Below are 15,968 nucleotides of genomic sequence, written 5' to 3' on the forward strand. Positions count from 1 at the left end.
ACAACACGCGTTGGCATGGCTGTGTGTGTGTCGGATCGAAATCATCACATATTAGAGTAAAAAGCGCCGAAGCCCTGCGTGGGTCTTTGCACGCCTGCGTGAGCCAGTAGCCATATCATTGTTGTTAATTAGGCAACCCATTAGCTTATCATAAAGCCTGTCTGTGCTGATGGCTGTTTGCACAACAGAGCCAGTATTCACCAACCTCATGCATTACCTCACCTGTTTGTTATTTTGAGTTTTAATGGCTTATGAAGGCTGTTACTGGTCGCATACAGAGCTAACCAGTCTATTCTGGAGCTCAGAAGCAGTGCTATGACTCAGTTACTGCAAGCCATTATGACCTTTCTCAAAGCTGCCATCTGCTTCCTGTAGCTGGAGGCCAGTTGATTCTAGGTGCAAATGTCAACTGGGTGCACAAAGTGAGGCTTCGACGGCTTACACAACACTTTGTGGTATTCATATTATTACAGATTGACAATTTGCTGGAACCTCTGCTTAAAGATATGCATAAAACCTTAAAATAAACCAAACCTGTACTGTAATAGTGTATGTTCACGCTGGAAAATGCAAACCTTTATTTGAGTACATTCATTCAATGAGCATATAAAATCTTGATGGTGTGGCAGAACTCAATCATATTACATTTCATGAAGTTGAAACATGTATGTACAGAGAGATGTTTGATCATTTCACTTTGCACAATCTTCGTAAGTCCCTTCAACTCCTGGCACCTGTCTTATGCTCTTCAATCACAGCACCGATAGTCATTAATCCAACTGAGATTTGTGTGAATAAAGATCCTGAACATAATAGATGTGCGCACCAGCTATTACTTTCTACAGATTTTTAATGTGATGAATATTTTGTTGTTCCGTTCAACTCTAAAACATTTTCAAAAATAAGGAATTAAAATGAGATTGTTAGTTTTGTGCGATCATGTCTTCTTCAGAGGTTTTCATGTCGTTTTCTACATTGGTTCTTGGTGCAGCGCCACCACAGGTGAGGAGGGGAACAGGTTTTTCAAATGTGAAAATACGCTTATTTTCACACCTGATAGACCATAAATATGGTTCCTCATCTAGCCTGGTTTTTGAAGGCTGAAGGAAATGGGTCTCTGCGTTACGTCATATTTTATTGTGGATGGCTAAAAGTTCCCAGGGACTCTTCAGAAAAAAAAAAAGAAGTAAAGTATACATTCATTAACTGCTTTGGTTGCATTTAGTTGGAAGTGACTGCTGTTTAAAAATCAGGTAATATAAACAATTTTTAAACAGGATTTTCTCTGACTGAATAAATGTACTCAAATTCAAGTTTAGATTTAGGTTTTTTTTTTCTTTATGCTAGAAAATGTCTGCCTTAAAATGTTCACTTTATGACCGGCAAATGTGTCAATGAGCATTAAAATAGAGAAATAATCTACAAACAAAAAAAACCCCATCGTTACGTCTCAAGTTTATCTGATTTCTACGTCTCCATGCATCCTCACAGCTGCCAAAACCCTGCAGATTTTCAACATCGAGATGAAGAGTAAGATGAAGGCTCACACCACCACAGAGGAGGTCATGTTCTGGAAGTGGATATCTGTGAACACCGTCGCCTTGGTGACGGACACGGCGGTCTACCACTGGAGCATGGAGGGGGATTCCCAACCCACCAAAGTGTTCGATCGGCACGCCAGCCTGGCAGGATGTCAGATCATCAACTACAGAACCGACGAGCAACAGAAGTGGTTACTGCTGATCGGGATTTCTGCACAGGTACGAGTTCACACCCCTCAGCACGTCTCCCCTCGAGTCGTAATTACCTTTTACGTCTCTGGTCTGCAGCAGTTTTGGGAAACAAAATCGGAGTGAAAAAACTTTCACATATTTCTGTGTCTCCTGCTTGGCCTTCTGTCCAGTCTGAGCTTGTAATTTCACACCCACAGAGCTTTAACACGCTGCTCCTAGGACACTTTTTGGGTGTTAACACTTTGAGGAGACGGTTCTGCTGTTTTCTCCTTATTTTAGAGTTTTAATGAGGAGGCAGAGCATCAGATTCTCAAGTTTTGTTAGATTTTACAGTGATGCACATGGAAATTTTTCTGGAGAAAGAATCTACATCAGGTGTGAGTTGCATAAAAAGCTATGTCTTAGATTATTTAATCAGTTTGATATACTTTCATTCTGTTGATATGTTGAAACTTCTATTCATGTTTTTCTAATTTTTTTTGAGAAATTTTAGTTGAGGGGAATCATTGTACATAAATGGTAAAAGTAGAAAAAACTGTTAAAGATAAATGGTTAATAGAACAGTGAACAATATTGCTCAGGTTATCTTATCTTTATCGGTTAAAATGTGTTTAATACTGTATTTCTATTTAGGAATGATGTATAATATATAACATATTAAAAAGCATTCAAACTATATATTTTTAAAACTTTACTATCATGAGTAGTTATTAATTTTCATATTAGTTGCTGCTGTTGAACAAAGATTGTTATGGAGTTGATAAATGTAACTGGGTGTAGCATTAATGGCACAAAGAAGTCTTGATGTGTTTTGCAAAATAATAAACAGCTCCTTAAAAAAAATAAGAGACCACTTTAAATGATCAGATTCTCTGATTTAACTTTTTATAAGTTTATGTTTGAGTAAAATGAACATTGTTGTTTTATTCTATGAACTACTGACATGTCTCTGAAATTATAAACAAAAAAAATTAATATTTGTTTCCATGAAATGGGAAACGGTCAAAATAATGAAGAAAATGCAGAGCTTTCAAACCTCAGATAATGCAAAGAAAACAAGCTTATCTTAATTTAGAAACAAAAATACTAATGTTTTAATTCATTAAGAGTTCAGGAATCAATATTTGGTGGAATAACCAGGAGGTTTTCAATGGGGGTCAGTGCAGTGGGCTCTTTGTTTCTTTTCAGATCCGTATATTATCTACATACGTTCACTACAGCAAGTTAAGACTCTGCTGCTCAAGATGATTCAGGTTTTCCCTCAGACTGAGTTAAGACAACAAAACTTTTTTTGGGTTGAACATTCAAAATTTTATCTGTTAAGATATGATTAGATTGTCCAGGATCAAATTTAATAGCTTGAGAATCTGAGTAAAATTTACACCTCAGTTGGGAAATGGTTCCAGTTTTCATTCTTGAATAACAGGCCAAAACTGCCCAAAGTATGCACTCCAATTACACTTTCCTGATAAAATTCAAGATAACATTAAGCAGATGATTAGTTTTTTGTCGAGGGAAGTAAAGTAATTCCTTAGATATTTACTGGATAACAGAAGGAGTTAGGATAACTTCTCAATCCCTGCAGAAGCATTTTTCTCCCTGAGCAGTCCGATGGTTTGTCAGCTAGAGTTAATGAAAGACACCTGAGGGGTTTCACTGTTATTGAACAGGAAGCTCTGCTTCCACATAAAAGCTTCTCAGAATGCTCTAATGAAGAGAAATTAAACTGAGGGAAGAAAATACTGGAAAACAGTTTAGTCACACAGTGGGAAAAAAAAACACTTTTCTGGTGTTTTCTTATAAGCAAACCTCCTGCTGCTAACAGTGTGTTGGTTTCCATCCCACAGCACTGACTCGTGGCTCTTCATTGTTTGTTTAAGTAATCACTGTTCCCAATTATAATGTCTTATCTTAAACCCTCAACAGTCGGAACAGCGAATCTGAACTTTTGTTGCACTGTGTTGCATCACAACTCAACGACTTGGAGTTTTGACAGTCCCATGAGTCTGAGGTTCAGTTTTGTTTTTCTTTGCAGCAAAATCGCGTAGTCGGAGCGATGCAGCTGTACTCGGTTGACAGGAAAGTCTCCCAGCCCATCGAGGGCCACGCCGCTGCCTTCGGGGAGTTCAAAGTGGAGGGAAATGCCAAACCTTCCACGTTGTTCTGCTTTGCTGTGCGCTCACAGGCGGGAGGAAAGGTGAAGGTTCATTAACGGGTTTCTTTTACGTCCTACTTGCTGTGCTTATTTTATTTATGCATGATGACTTTCTCCTCAAAGTTGCACATCATTGAAGTTGGTCAGCCTGCTGCAGGAAACCAGCCATTTGCTAAGAAAGCAGTGGATGTGTTTTTCCCTCCAGAGGCCCAGACAGACTTCCCTGTAGCTATGCAGGTAAGTGAACGGCAGCTACTTATTCAGCATCTAAGAGTTTTAGGTGGCTGGTGAATTCTTAAAATCTCTTTTTACTCTTTTGTTGTAGATTGGGAACAAGCACGGTGTGATATATTTGATCACAAAATATGGTTACATTCACCTGTACGACCTGGAATCTGGAGTGTGTATATACATGAACCGCATCAGTGCAGAGACTATCTTTGTTACGGCCCCTCATGAGGCCACCTCAGGGATCATCGGCGTTAATAAGAAGGGACAGGTGAGGAAAAAAACTGAAGTGTCTAAAGCTTCTGTTACTTTTACTTATTTTGCTAAATAAAAATCATCAAAGGGTACATATTATTTTTACAACTTTTTCAAGATTTGTGTTTTCTGGCTCTATAATGTATCTTAAAGGTGACCTATTAAGCTTCTTTGAGCAGCTTAGGGTCTGGGGTCTATGCAAAGCATGTTTATTACATTTTTGGCACAAAATCATTGTGAGATAGTGAGATTTTGAGATTTTAGTGCTGCCTATTTTGAGCTCCTTTCAAAAAGAGCTGTTTCACTTTAAATCCAAATAAACTGCTGGTGGCCACGCCCCCCAACTCAATGTTTACACTCACACATGAAAATGGCTGAAAACAGATGCACAATTTTACAACCATACATCTTTGAAAAGCATTAGTAGAGCCTACTGCACAACAAAACACTTGTCTTTTCCAGCAGCACATTGTTCAACACATACATTAAACCCAGCTGACCAAACCTGCTGGAGATCTTTTGGTTGCTAAGTAATGGGCTTAGCTTCAGTTTGGTTGCTAGGTAACTGGTTGGGCTTTGCTAGAGTTGCTAGGTGAGGGCCGGTACCACCTGATTTGTAACATTACATTCTGTGGGTTTTTGAAACGGCTCTTTTTCCAGACACCAAAAAACATAAACTTATTGCCAAAAATTGGCTGAATGTTTTTGTTTTATGCGTTGGGCTCGACAGTAGAGATCCAAATTGAAGTCCAGAAACATGCTAAATGTGAATTTGGCTTAAATGTACATTGAAAGATTTACCTTCTAATTTTTTTTCTGTTTCTCATTTATTGAGTCTTATTGACATACTGCCTTTTCTACACGTCACAGGTCTTGTCAGTGTGTGTTGAAGAAGAAAACATCGTCAACTATGCCACAAATGTTCTGCAGAACCCTGATCTCGCCCTGAGGATGGCCGTGAGGTCTAATCTTGTTGGGGCTGAGGAGCTTTTTGCCAGAAAGTTTAACACTCTGTTTGCCCAGGGAAGTTACTCAGAGGCTGCAAAGGTTGCTGCATCTGCACCCAAGGTACGTCAGACTCTGCAGTTAAAGTGTAGCACTTGCATTTTCTTCTCTTGCCAGGTGCACTTCGGTAATGAATAGATTCATCGTGTATCTAAAATTAAAAATGTCTTAAATTCCCCCCCCAAAAAAGTTTACTTTAAATACATTAATCACAGGTCTTAAATTTTGTCTACTTATTCTCGTATATTCTATGTATTATTTTTCTTGAATTCCATTCATGATGGCCTTAAAAAGGTCTTAAATCTTGAGTTCATTTTACGTCAAAGAACACAATATGAATAAATTAGTTCATCTGATTACCAGACTGTCATATCTACAATGATTCAGAGTTTCAAAGAATAAAATGGTTGTTTTCTTATGAGTTTTACTGAACCACCATGAAATTTGTCTAAAGATTCAGTAGAAATTTTCTGTTTTCCCTCCTCCAGTAATTCCTCCATTGTGTGATGTATTTTGACCCGCAGGGTATCCTCCGAACGGCAGAAACCATTCGCAAGTTCCAGAGTGTCCCAGCCCAGCCGGGTCAGGCCTCACCCCTGCTCCAGTACTTCGGGATTCTTTTGGACCAGGGCCAGCTCAACAAGTTTGAGTCTCTGGAGCTGTGCAGGCCCGTCCTGCAGCAGGGCCGCAAGCAGCTACTGGAGAAATGGCTGAAGGAGGACAAGGTAGGAGCTGGTGAAAGTTTTCTGCTCCTCTGTTATGCGACTGTCATAATTAGTAAATGCGACTATGTGTGCTCTGCAGCTGGAGTGTTCAGAGGAACTGGGCGATCTGGTAAAGGCCTCGGACCCAACGCTAGCTCTTAGTGTTTATCTCAGAGCAAATGTCCCCAACAAAGTCATTCAGTGCTTTGCAGAAACAGGACAGTTCCAGAAGATAGTGCTGTATGCCAAAAAGGTAACCAGATCTCCACTTTACTTTCTCATAAAATCGTCATCTTTGGTTTTGTCCGTCTTAAATATGAATGTATTTAAAAAGGTGCGAACAGATTCACATTCATCATTGTTCCTGCGCCTCTGTAGGTGGGCTACACCCCAGACTGGGTGTTTTTGTTGAGGAACGTAATGCGAGTCAACCCAGACCAAGGACTGCAGTTTGCCCAAATGCTTGTCCAAGACGAGGAGCCGCTGGCCAACATCAACCAGGTAACATGAGCAGCGTTCAGATGCAGTCCTTAATAGTGTGATTTATTGTTTGTTTTTTTTTTTAGTATTTTCCAGATTCAGATTAGTATGAAAATGGGAAAAATTAAAGAAAATTAAAAATGTCTGTCTTGCCAAGCGGTATTTCTTACGTCATTGTCAAAACGTTGAATTATCCCTCTGTCCACCTTTCCTTCTTTACTTCTGTCTTTCCCATCCTTCATCTTTTTCCTTCTTCTTCTCCACCCTTTATGTTCTCTTTGTCTCCTTTTAGGTTTCTTTCCATGTTTCTCTTCTGTCTTTTTAAATTTCTTTATTTCTTTTTTTTCTTGGTTCCTTTCATGTCTTTGTTTCCTTCTGGTCTAACTCCATCCACAGTAAATTCACAGTATTTAGTCTTTGAACCATTAGCTATGATGATTAAAGTGTAGAAAAATGTGGCATAAAAACTATGTTGCAAAGTTTAAAAGAAAGTCACGTATCTGATTCGATGGCACACATCAACTGGAAAGGTGTCTTTGATGGGAGTCTGTCTGTGTCTGTGTTGTTCCAGATGTTCTAGCAATGCCAAGAATCCACTGAGTCAGTGACTCCCTCCTTCCTTTAAAGCCACATCCTTGCTCTTGCTTTGAATTACAAGTTAAGCAGAAAATTGAAGGAGCAGAAACATCTGGCTGGTGTTTAATAACCTGTGACTTATACATTAGCTGAAATTATGCTTTGCAGCACAATTTAAAAGTCTTTAGTATTCCTAACTTTTGTGCATGCTGTTTTTTTTTGTTTTTTTTTTGTAGATTGTTGATGTTTTCATGGAGGGCAGCCTGATTCAGCAGTGCACTTCCTTCCTGTTGGATGCTCTGAAGAACAATCGTCCAGCTGAAGGACACTTACAAACACGTCTGCTTGAGATGAACCTGATACACGCTCCCCAGGTGAGCCGTTTTACCAGCTCCTTTTTCCTAACTGGAGAAATTGATGCATCTAGTCGTTAGTCACCATTGATGTTGTATCCACAACGAATAAGAATATCAACTGTGCAGATGTGGAGCATATTGCATAAACAGAAACATGCAGGCAGGAACATGTAGTCAACAGTGGCCAATTCTTCCCAAAAATGTCTGTGACGCCTGTTAATCAATTAGAGAAGAGAAAAATAATTCAAATTAGAAAATAACTGCCATGATTTTAAAAAAAGGATACCCTAATCCACATATAAGTTTCATTTTTGTTGACACCAATTGATTATGTTCTGTTTCATTCTTGTTTTGAACGTATTCCTCCATGTTTGTTTGCTTGTTTTGCTGTTTGTTTGGCTTTTGTACTTTTATTTTCCGCACTATAAGGCGCACCTAAAAACCTTCAATTTCCTTCAGTGCGCCTTATATATGGACCAATATTGAGCCACAACAGGTCTAGCAACTACGGTAAGCAGCCGCCGACTTCATTTTCCCCCGTAGAAGAAGAAGTGCGCGGTGCATGCTGGGATAGTAGTCATAATGCTGGTTTGTTAATAAAGTTTGATAATACATTTAAAGCCAGGGGGGCGAGGGGCGGTGGAAGAGAGACAGAGACTGCGGCGGCAGCTTGTCGGTTGGTCTGTGTTACCCAGAAAGCAGTTGGGCACAATATCGCAACACCAACACCGTGAGTGAAACAATGACTCTATTCTACGCGCCTTATAATCCGGTGCGCCTTATAGTGCGGAAAATATGGTACTCGTTCTATTATCTGGTTAATTATTCTGTAGATTAATACCCCTTCTTGCTATTTGTCAGTTTGTAATGTTTATTATATACAGACTAATTGGTGAATAATAAATAAAAACCAGTGGCAGAGTAAAACTAGTTAGAGTTGGATTTTAATTATAATTGCTGTCTTAACCTTCCCTAAACCACATTATTTTATAGTTTCTTCCTAACTTATTCACTGCTAATGTAAACTCCACCTTACAACTACAAACTACCACACATTTCATAAGGATTTCACATAATAAACAAACCAAAAATAACTGCACATAACTAAACTATAAGGAAAAGCATAAATGGATCCTCAGTGGTTTTTACCAATAAAAATCTGGATGCTTTGATCTGCATGTGGTGGTGAGCTTAGGGTTGTTTTCCTGTTGGAAGAACAATCCCATTTTGAAAGTCATGGTTTTTCTTCCTTTTTATAATTAAACACTTTTTAAATGAAGGGGGGGGCATCATGTAAAATCAAATTTTTTGAGCTTAATATGTTAGATGCTACTTCTCAGCCCAACGCTGGTAAGAACGGTTGTAAACGGCATCATGGAGAAACGTTGTGATGACTTGCTGAAGTGTTGGAAAGAGCAGGAGCTTCTTAAAGAGACAGAGGCCCAATTTCAAGGTGTTACATTGCAAAGTCAAATTTCTTTTAATTTATGTTTGATATATACAGCATTTTCATAAGAACTGAAGGTAACATAGTTACTTGATTGTGGTATAAAATGGTAATATGTGCCTGGAAAATGCAAATAATGCCACTTTAATACCCAGGATCTGTGTAAACATAGAGGTTTGGCGTCATAATGTGGAAAATGTAAAGGGTTAAACAGGAGAGCAATAAAGTAGAAAGTTTTGACCCTGTAATGAACTCACTCATCCACCTCTGTAGATTCTCACTTTGATGTGAAAAGTTGCTCTTAATATGATGTGTGTGTTGATGTGTGTAATGAACATTTTCAGGTAGCAGATGCCATCCTGGGGAACCAGATGTTCACACACTATGACCGGGCCCACGTTGCTCAGCTGTGTGAGAAGGCAGGGCTGCTGCAGAGAGCACTCGAACACTACACCGACCTGTACGACATCAAACGAGCCGTGGTGCACACACATCTGCTCAACCCTGAGGTACGCCTACAGCAGAGCAGCCATTCCTCTGAACACAGCTCTGTTGGGAGACATTTGGTTTCATAAGAATGCCTTTAATCTCTTCCTCTGCATTTAGATTTCTTTGCTTTTTCATTTTTCTACCATTTAGTGGCTGGTGAACTTTTTCGGCTCCTTGTCAGTCGACGACTCTTTGGAGTGTTTGAGGGCCATGTTGTCGGCCAACATCAGGCAGAACCTGCAGCTGTGTGTGCAGGTAGCATCAAAGTATCACGAGCAGCTGGGAACTCAGGCGCTAGTGGAGCTCTTCGAGTCCTTCAAGAGTTATGAAGGTAGGCATTTTCTCTTAATTCATTTAAAAATGATAAAAACTTGTTAAAGCTGACCTATTATGCAAAATTAATGTTTAATGGTTTTGCACTTCGATTTGGGTTTCAACTGCTTCAAAAATCAGCCCAAGCACTTGGAAAACAAAACATAACACCCAGTCGTTTTTTGGTGTCTGTTTGAATGTGACAAATCAGAAGGCACTGCCCCGTTACCTAGCAACCCCAGCAAAGCCCAGCCCGTTACCTAGCAACTTGAGCTGAGCTCCAGGACGTTTGGTCAGCTGGATTTTACCGCTTTCCAAAGATGTTTGCAAACAGACACACAATGACACAACCAGCCATTTTGCATACTAGTGTGAATGCTGAGTTTAGGGGCGTGACCAGCAGCAGCTTATTTGGATTTAAAGTGACAAGAAGCCCTAAAACGGCTCATTCTGACAGCCACTCAAAATAGAGTGAACTGAAATATTAGCTAAGATAAGATATTAGTTCAGTATGCTAAAAGTTAATTTTACTTGGTCAAAAATGTAACGGACGTATTTCATTTAGCCCACAAACCTACCTTAAGCTGTTAAAGGAAACATAAAAGGTCACCTTTAAATGACAGCTATTTTCTTACCTGATTTAAAAATGTTCCTGTCTTTTCTTTTAAGGTCTGTTTTACTTCCTTGGTTCGATCGTGAATTTCAGCCAGGAACCCGACGTTCACTTTAAATACATCCAGGCTGCTTGTAAGACGGGTCAAATCAAAGAAGTGGAGAGAATATGTAGAGAGAGCAACTGCTACGACCCAGAGAGGGTTAAAAACTTCCTAAAGGTAAAACCGCTTCTTCATTCAGTGTAATTTCTTCTGCAGAGATAATCGAATATTATTCTCATTTTGCCGCTGTTCACAGGAGGCGAAGTTAACAGACCAGCTACCCCTCATCATCGTGTGTGATCGCTTTGACTTCGTCCATGATCTAGTGCTCTACCTGTACCGCAACAATCTGCAGAAATACATCGAAATCTATGTTCAGAAAGTAAGATCAATACCAAAGCTGGGATTTCTTCCACCCTGACTCCCTAACTAATAATTTTCTGTAAATGCTGCTGGTTTATTTTGGATTTGCTCGTTGCGTTCTCAGGTGAATCCGAGTCGGTTGCCCGTGGTGATCGGTGGTTTGTTGGATGTGGACTGTTCAGAGGATGTCATCAAGAACCTGATCATGGTGGTCAGAGGACAGTTTTCCACCGATGAGCTGGTGGACGAGGTGGAAAAGAGGAACAGGTGAGCCCAGATTAGGCTTGGTTCCATGAGTTATTGTCGTTGCAAAAACCAGTTTCCTCTCTTCATCCTTTCTTTTTCCCAGTTTCTTCCTGTCTTCTTACCTTCACTCCATTGTTTTTTTTCCCCCATTTTTGTTTCCTGACTTGATTTAAACCTTTCTCCTTCATTCTTGCTTTCCATAGATTTTCTGTAGTTCATTGGTTTGTTCTTTCTTTCTTTCTTCTTTCCATAATTTTTGTTCATTCATTTCTTCTTCCCTTCCGTTGTTCGTTTCTTTCTTTCCATAATTCGATAGCTTATTTGTTCTTTCCTTTCCTTGTTCGTTTCTTCCTTCCTTCAATTGTTCCTTCATTCTTTCTTCCCATAATTTGTTCATTCCTTCTTTTTTCATTGCTTCCTTCATTTCTTCCTTCCTTCTTTCCATAATTTGTTCCTTCGTTCGTTCCTTCGTTTCTACCTTCCTTCTTCCATGTATATGAAATGTATAAAAAAAAAATGCCTTTTTTGTCAAGTTTTTTTATTTTCCTGTTACAGTAAGAGAATATATTTTACATAAGTAAATTTGTTTTGCTACCTTTTCAGGTTGAAGCTTCTGTTGCCGTGGCTGGAGTCGCGTATTCACGAGGGATGTGAGGAACCAGCTACCCACAATGCACTGGCCAAGATCTACATTGACAGCAACAACACGCCGGAGCGCTTCCTGAAGGAGAACCCGTTCTACGACAGCGCTGTGGTCGGCCGCTACTGCGAGAAGAGAGACCCCCACCTGGCCTGCGTGGCCTATGAGAGGGGCCAGTGCGACCTGGACCTCATCAAAGTGTGTAGATCCCATCACACTGACTGCAGAAGATTTTGGATGCACAGACATGTTTAACTTCCTGCTATGTTTATTATTATTATTATTTTTTTTATCTCTCAGGTTTGCAATGAAAATTCATTATTTAAGAGTGAAGCTCGGTATCTTGTACGACGAAAAGATCCGGAGCTCTGGGCCAACGTGTTGGAGGAAGACAACCCGTTCAGAAGACAACTCATCGATCAGGTTGGTTTCATTCAACTTCAGTCCGGCTGTGACCAGAAATTTCTTCATTTTTTAATTAATATTTTTACACTATTTCCACTCTCAGGTGGTGCAGACGGCTCTGTCGGAGACCCAGGACCCAGAGGAAGTGTCGGTCACAGTCAAGGCCTTTATGACTGCAGACCTACCAAATGAGCTGATTGAATTGCTGGAGAAGATTGTTCTCGATAACTCTGTCTTCAGTGAACACAGGTACTTTAGGCATATCTTCTTTGGATATCTGCAGTGCAGGTCTTATTTTTTTAAACTTTTAAATTTTTTTTCCTCCAGAAACCTCCAGAATCTGCTGATTTTAACGGCCATCAAGGCCGACCGCACTCGTGTGATGGAGTACATCAACAGGCTAGATAACTATGACGCTCCTGACATCGCCAACATCGCTATTAGCAATGAGCTCTTTGAAGAGGCATTTGCCATTTTCAAGAAGTTTGATGTCAACACCTCAGCCATTCAGGTAAAAATAAGATTATAGATTGATATTCATGATTGCAGGAAGAGTATTGGTTTATTTGGAGCAGCAAATTCGTAATAAACCAAAAGTTTGTTTGATATTGTTGGTCAGGTTTCCCAGGTTTGAGGCAGATTTCTGGTTTTTGCTAAGATTTGACTTAATTTCTAGTAATTAACAGTTACAAGAAGACAAAGGAATCACTTTTAATTCTTTTAGATTTATGCCATAAGTAGGACTTTATTCAGAGCAGAAGTGGAAAAAAAGACAAAACCTTTACAGCACCACGGTTAACCTCTCTGTGGGATCTTATATCAGCCATTACTGTACCTAACCACTGTCTGTGTTTATCCTTTCCTAAACTGTTAGTTAGATTGACAGGATAGAAACGGAGCATTTTGCTATTTCCCTTTCAGCCTTCCTGTTATCTATTTTAAGCTTCGCTCTCCCTGCGTTCTCTCAGATGTCTTCACATAGTTTAGAAAATAAAATTGCCCTTATAAATGTCTTCATACATCTCTGTTCTTCCTTTGGCTTAATATTTAAGCCACCTCACTAATACTTAGAATAACTAGTATTAGTAATTTAAGCATTCTTCTAGTAACAACTTCCTCTCTGAAGAGTGTTGTTATTTTTTAGATAGTAGAAATGCAATCTATTGATGCATTTCTACTGCTAAGTTTCCCCCCAATTCTTGCCTCATTTCATTTTTGTAGGTTTTGATTGAGCACATAGGCAACTTGGACCGGGCCTATGAGTTTGCGGAGCGCTGTAACGAGCCTGCAGTGTGGAGTCAGTTAGCCAGAGCTCAGCTGCACAGGGACCTGGTCAAGGAGGCCATCGACTCCTACATCAAAGCTGTGGATCCATCAGCGTACATGGAGGTGGTCAATGCAGCCAGCAAGAACGGTAAGTGTCTCTGTTGTAAGATATCTTGGCTGCGTTGGTGTGTGTTTCATGCGAGTTTCTTGGTGTGTGTCTTTGCTGCAGATAACTGGGAGGATTTGGTGAAGTTCCTGCAGATGGCTCGTAAGAAGGCCAGAGAGTCGTATGTAGAGACGGAGCTGATTTTTGCTCTAGCTAAAACGAACCGCCTGGCTGAACTGGAAGAATTTGTCAGTGGGCCCAATAATGCTCACATTCAGCAGGTAAAAACAACAATAATTTTACATATGAAGGCTTTAAACAGTTTTTAAACCTTAAATGGTTTGGGTTAACGTAAAGTAAGAGCTTAGATTTCAGAATGGTTAAGAACTTCTGTAAAGGTCTATAATGCTTTCTTGAACAGGTTAGGATAGGCTTTTAGGCTAGACAAAACATGTTTGTAAATTTTTTTTGGTACAAACTCATTCTTAGATAATGAGTTTATCTAAGATTTTATAAAATACATTCATAGTTTGGTTATTTCTGTCTGTCAGAGCTCCTTTCAGAATTACCTGTTTTAAGACTTCTTGTCACTGTAAATCCCACTAAGCTGCTGCTGGTCACACTCCTTAACTCAATGCTTACACTTGCACATGAAAATGACTGCAAACAGATGCACATTTATACAACCATTCGTCTTTGAAAAGCAGAAGTAGAGCCTGGTGCGTAGCCAACAAGAATGTAACAAGTAGTTCGAACACTTGTCTTTTCAGAGCAGCCATTATGCAGCGCATAGATCGGTAAAACCAGATGTTTTTGGTTGCTAGGTAATGGGCAGAGCTCAGTTGGGGTTGCTAGGTGACATTACGTTGGAATAGGTTTTGGAACGGCTAATTATTCAGACACCAAAAAAACATTAACCTATCGCCATAAAATTGCCGGATGAACAAAAATACAAAAAATATACAAAATGTGAATTTTGCATAATGGGTCCCCTTTAACATGGTTACTTTTTCCACCAAAATGTGAGTAATTCCTGCTCTAAATCTGATCATTCATTTTCAGGTGGGAGACAGATGTTACGAGGAGGGAATGTACGAAGCGGCCAAACTTTTGTTCAACAACGTGTCCAACTTTGCCCGACTTGCATCTACATTAGTCCACCTTGGGGAGTACCAGGCGGCCGTGGACAGCGCCAGAAAAGCAAACAGCACTCGGACGTGGAAGGAGGTAAAAGACGCACAAATACCTCCGTTTCACTTTGCAAAACATGAAATAAAAAAATATAAAAATGCAAGAAGGGAAAAATAAAACGGAATTGTGGAATTGAAAAAAAATAACACCTTTAAAGCCAAACTATATCTATGTTGTTTTATTCTTTGGAGCAGAAGTATTAAAGTTAATTTTCTCCTTTGGCTTTATAAACCATGATGCAGCAGATGTGTTTGATTTTACATTTCTTTATCTCTTAAATTAAAATTTAGGTTTTATGTTTTGCTAAATATTCTGGAACTGAGCATGCTTCAGGTCTTCATATTAAACCTCAACTAAAGATGAAATAAAGTGTCCAGTTTGCACACCTGCTCCAAAAGTATACATACATGGATATTTATAGTTTAGTTGTTAAATGCAAAATAGCCTTTTAAATGGATAAAATGGATAACTTTATTGGTAACACAAAAATCCCAAAAGACATTTGTTGGTAATTCTGTTATTTTGTTGTGTAGACAAATAAGTTTTCCTTCAATTTGCTGCCTGTTCTGATTATGTTCTGTCTCCTTTTTAGTGCAATTTGCTTAGCAAGAACAAAACGGAACACAATTATGGAAAGCTCTACAGACACAAAACAAAAGGCACATTTAGGTTTTTTCTTCCTTAATAAAATCTTGGCATTTACTTTCTCTGAACTCGACAGGTTTGCTTTGCGTGCGTCGACGGCGAGGAGTTCCGGTTGGCGCAGATCTGCGGCCTTCACATTGTGATCCACGCCGACGAGCTGGAGGACCTGATCAGCTACTACCAGGACCGCGGGTACTTTGAGGAGCTCATCGCTCTGCTGGAGGCCGCGCTGGGCCTGGAGCGCGCCCACATGGGGATGTTCACGGAGCTCGCCATCCTCTACTCGAAGTTCAAACCTCAGAAAATGAGGGAACATCTGGAGCTCTTCTGGTCACGAGTCAACATCCCAAAGGTCTGTTTTCTCCCTGTCTTGTGTGTGTGTGTGTGTGTGTGTGTGTGTGTGTGTGGGTGTTTATGTGTTTCATGTGTTCTCTGTGCAGAAATATCAGATTTATGAATGTTATCTCTCTGCAAAACAGACTTTAATTAAAACCATCTGAATAATTGGTGTTCCTTGGTCTCCTTTTTGTGGTTTACTGAATTTGTTCTGATATATTTCATCATCTTAATATTTGAATCAAAAGTTTTTTAAAGATTACTATAACATAGGTTTGTTTATAAATGTAAACAACTGACAAAAAGCAGCTTTTCCAATTGTTCTTGCAAGTACGCGATGCTAATTTGTCTTCTAGAAAGTAAACTTTAAACGT

At 39.5% G+C, this 15,968-nt stretch overlaps 1 protein-coding gene across 3 annotated transcripts in view; it reads left to right on the forward strand.

Moving 5' to 3' along the window:
• Positions 1-15,968, forward strand: part of cltcl1 (clathrin, heavy chain-like 1) — a 36,452-nt gene that overhangs the window by 12,107 nt on the left and 8,377 nt on the right. For all 3 annotated transcript variants that reach the window (XM_081610788.1, XM_017306785.2, XM_008418134.3), the window contains exons 3-24: positions 1,492-1,760; positions 3,769-3,930; positions 4,012-4,125; positions 4,214-4,387; positions 5,242-5,439; positions 5,901-6,101; positions 6,181-6,333; positions 6,459-6,581; positions 7,373-7,510; positions 9,284-9,448; positions 9,579-9,759; positions 10,410-10,573; positions 10,653-10,778; positions 10,884-11,026; positions 11,609-11,843; positions 11,946-12,068; positions 12,154-12,299; positions 12,378-12,561; positions 13,272-13,464; positions 13,546-13,703; positions 14,485-14,649; positions 15,335-15,610. In XM_081610788.1, coding sequence (XP_081466914.1) covers positions 1,492-1,760; positions 3,769-3,930; positions 4,012-4,125; positions 4,214-4,387; positions 5,242-5,439; positions 5,901-6,101; positions 6,181-6,333; positions 6,459-6,581; positions 7,373-7,510; positions 9,284-9,448; positions 9,579-9,759; positions 10,410-10,573; positions 10,653-10,778; positions 10,884-11,026; positions 11,609-11,843; positions 11,946-12,068; positions 12,154-12,299; positions 12,378-12,561; positions 13,272-13,464; positions 13,546-13,703; positions 14,485-14,649; positions 15,335-15,610 — 3,791 coding nt within the window. The remainder of the gene's footprint in view (positions 1-1,491; positions 1,761-3,768; positions 3,931-4,011; positions 4,126-4,213; positions 4,388-5,241; positions 5,440-5,900; positions 6,102-6,180; positions 6,334-6,458; positions 6,582-7,372; positions 7,511-9,283; positions 9,449-9,578; positions 9,760-10,409; positions 10,574-10,652; positions 10,779-10,883; positions 11,027-11,608; positions 11,844-11,945; positions 12,069-12,153; positions 12,300-12,377; positions 12,562-13,271; positions 13,465-13,545; positions 13,704-14,484; positions 14,650-15,334; positions 15,611-15,968) is intronic.

The sequence above is a fragment of the Poecilia reticulata genome, chromosome 9 (genome assembly GCF_904066995.2).
Source record: "Poecilia reticulata chromosome 9, P_reticulata-male-v2, whole genome shotgun sequence".
In the NCBI taxonomy this organism is placed as follows: Eukaryota; Metazoa; Chordata; class Actinopteri; order Cyprinodontiformes; family Poeciliidae; genus Poecilia; species Poecilia reticulata.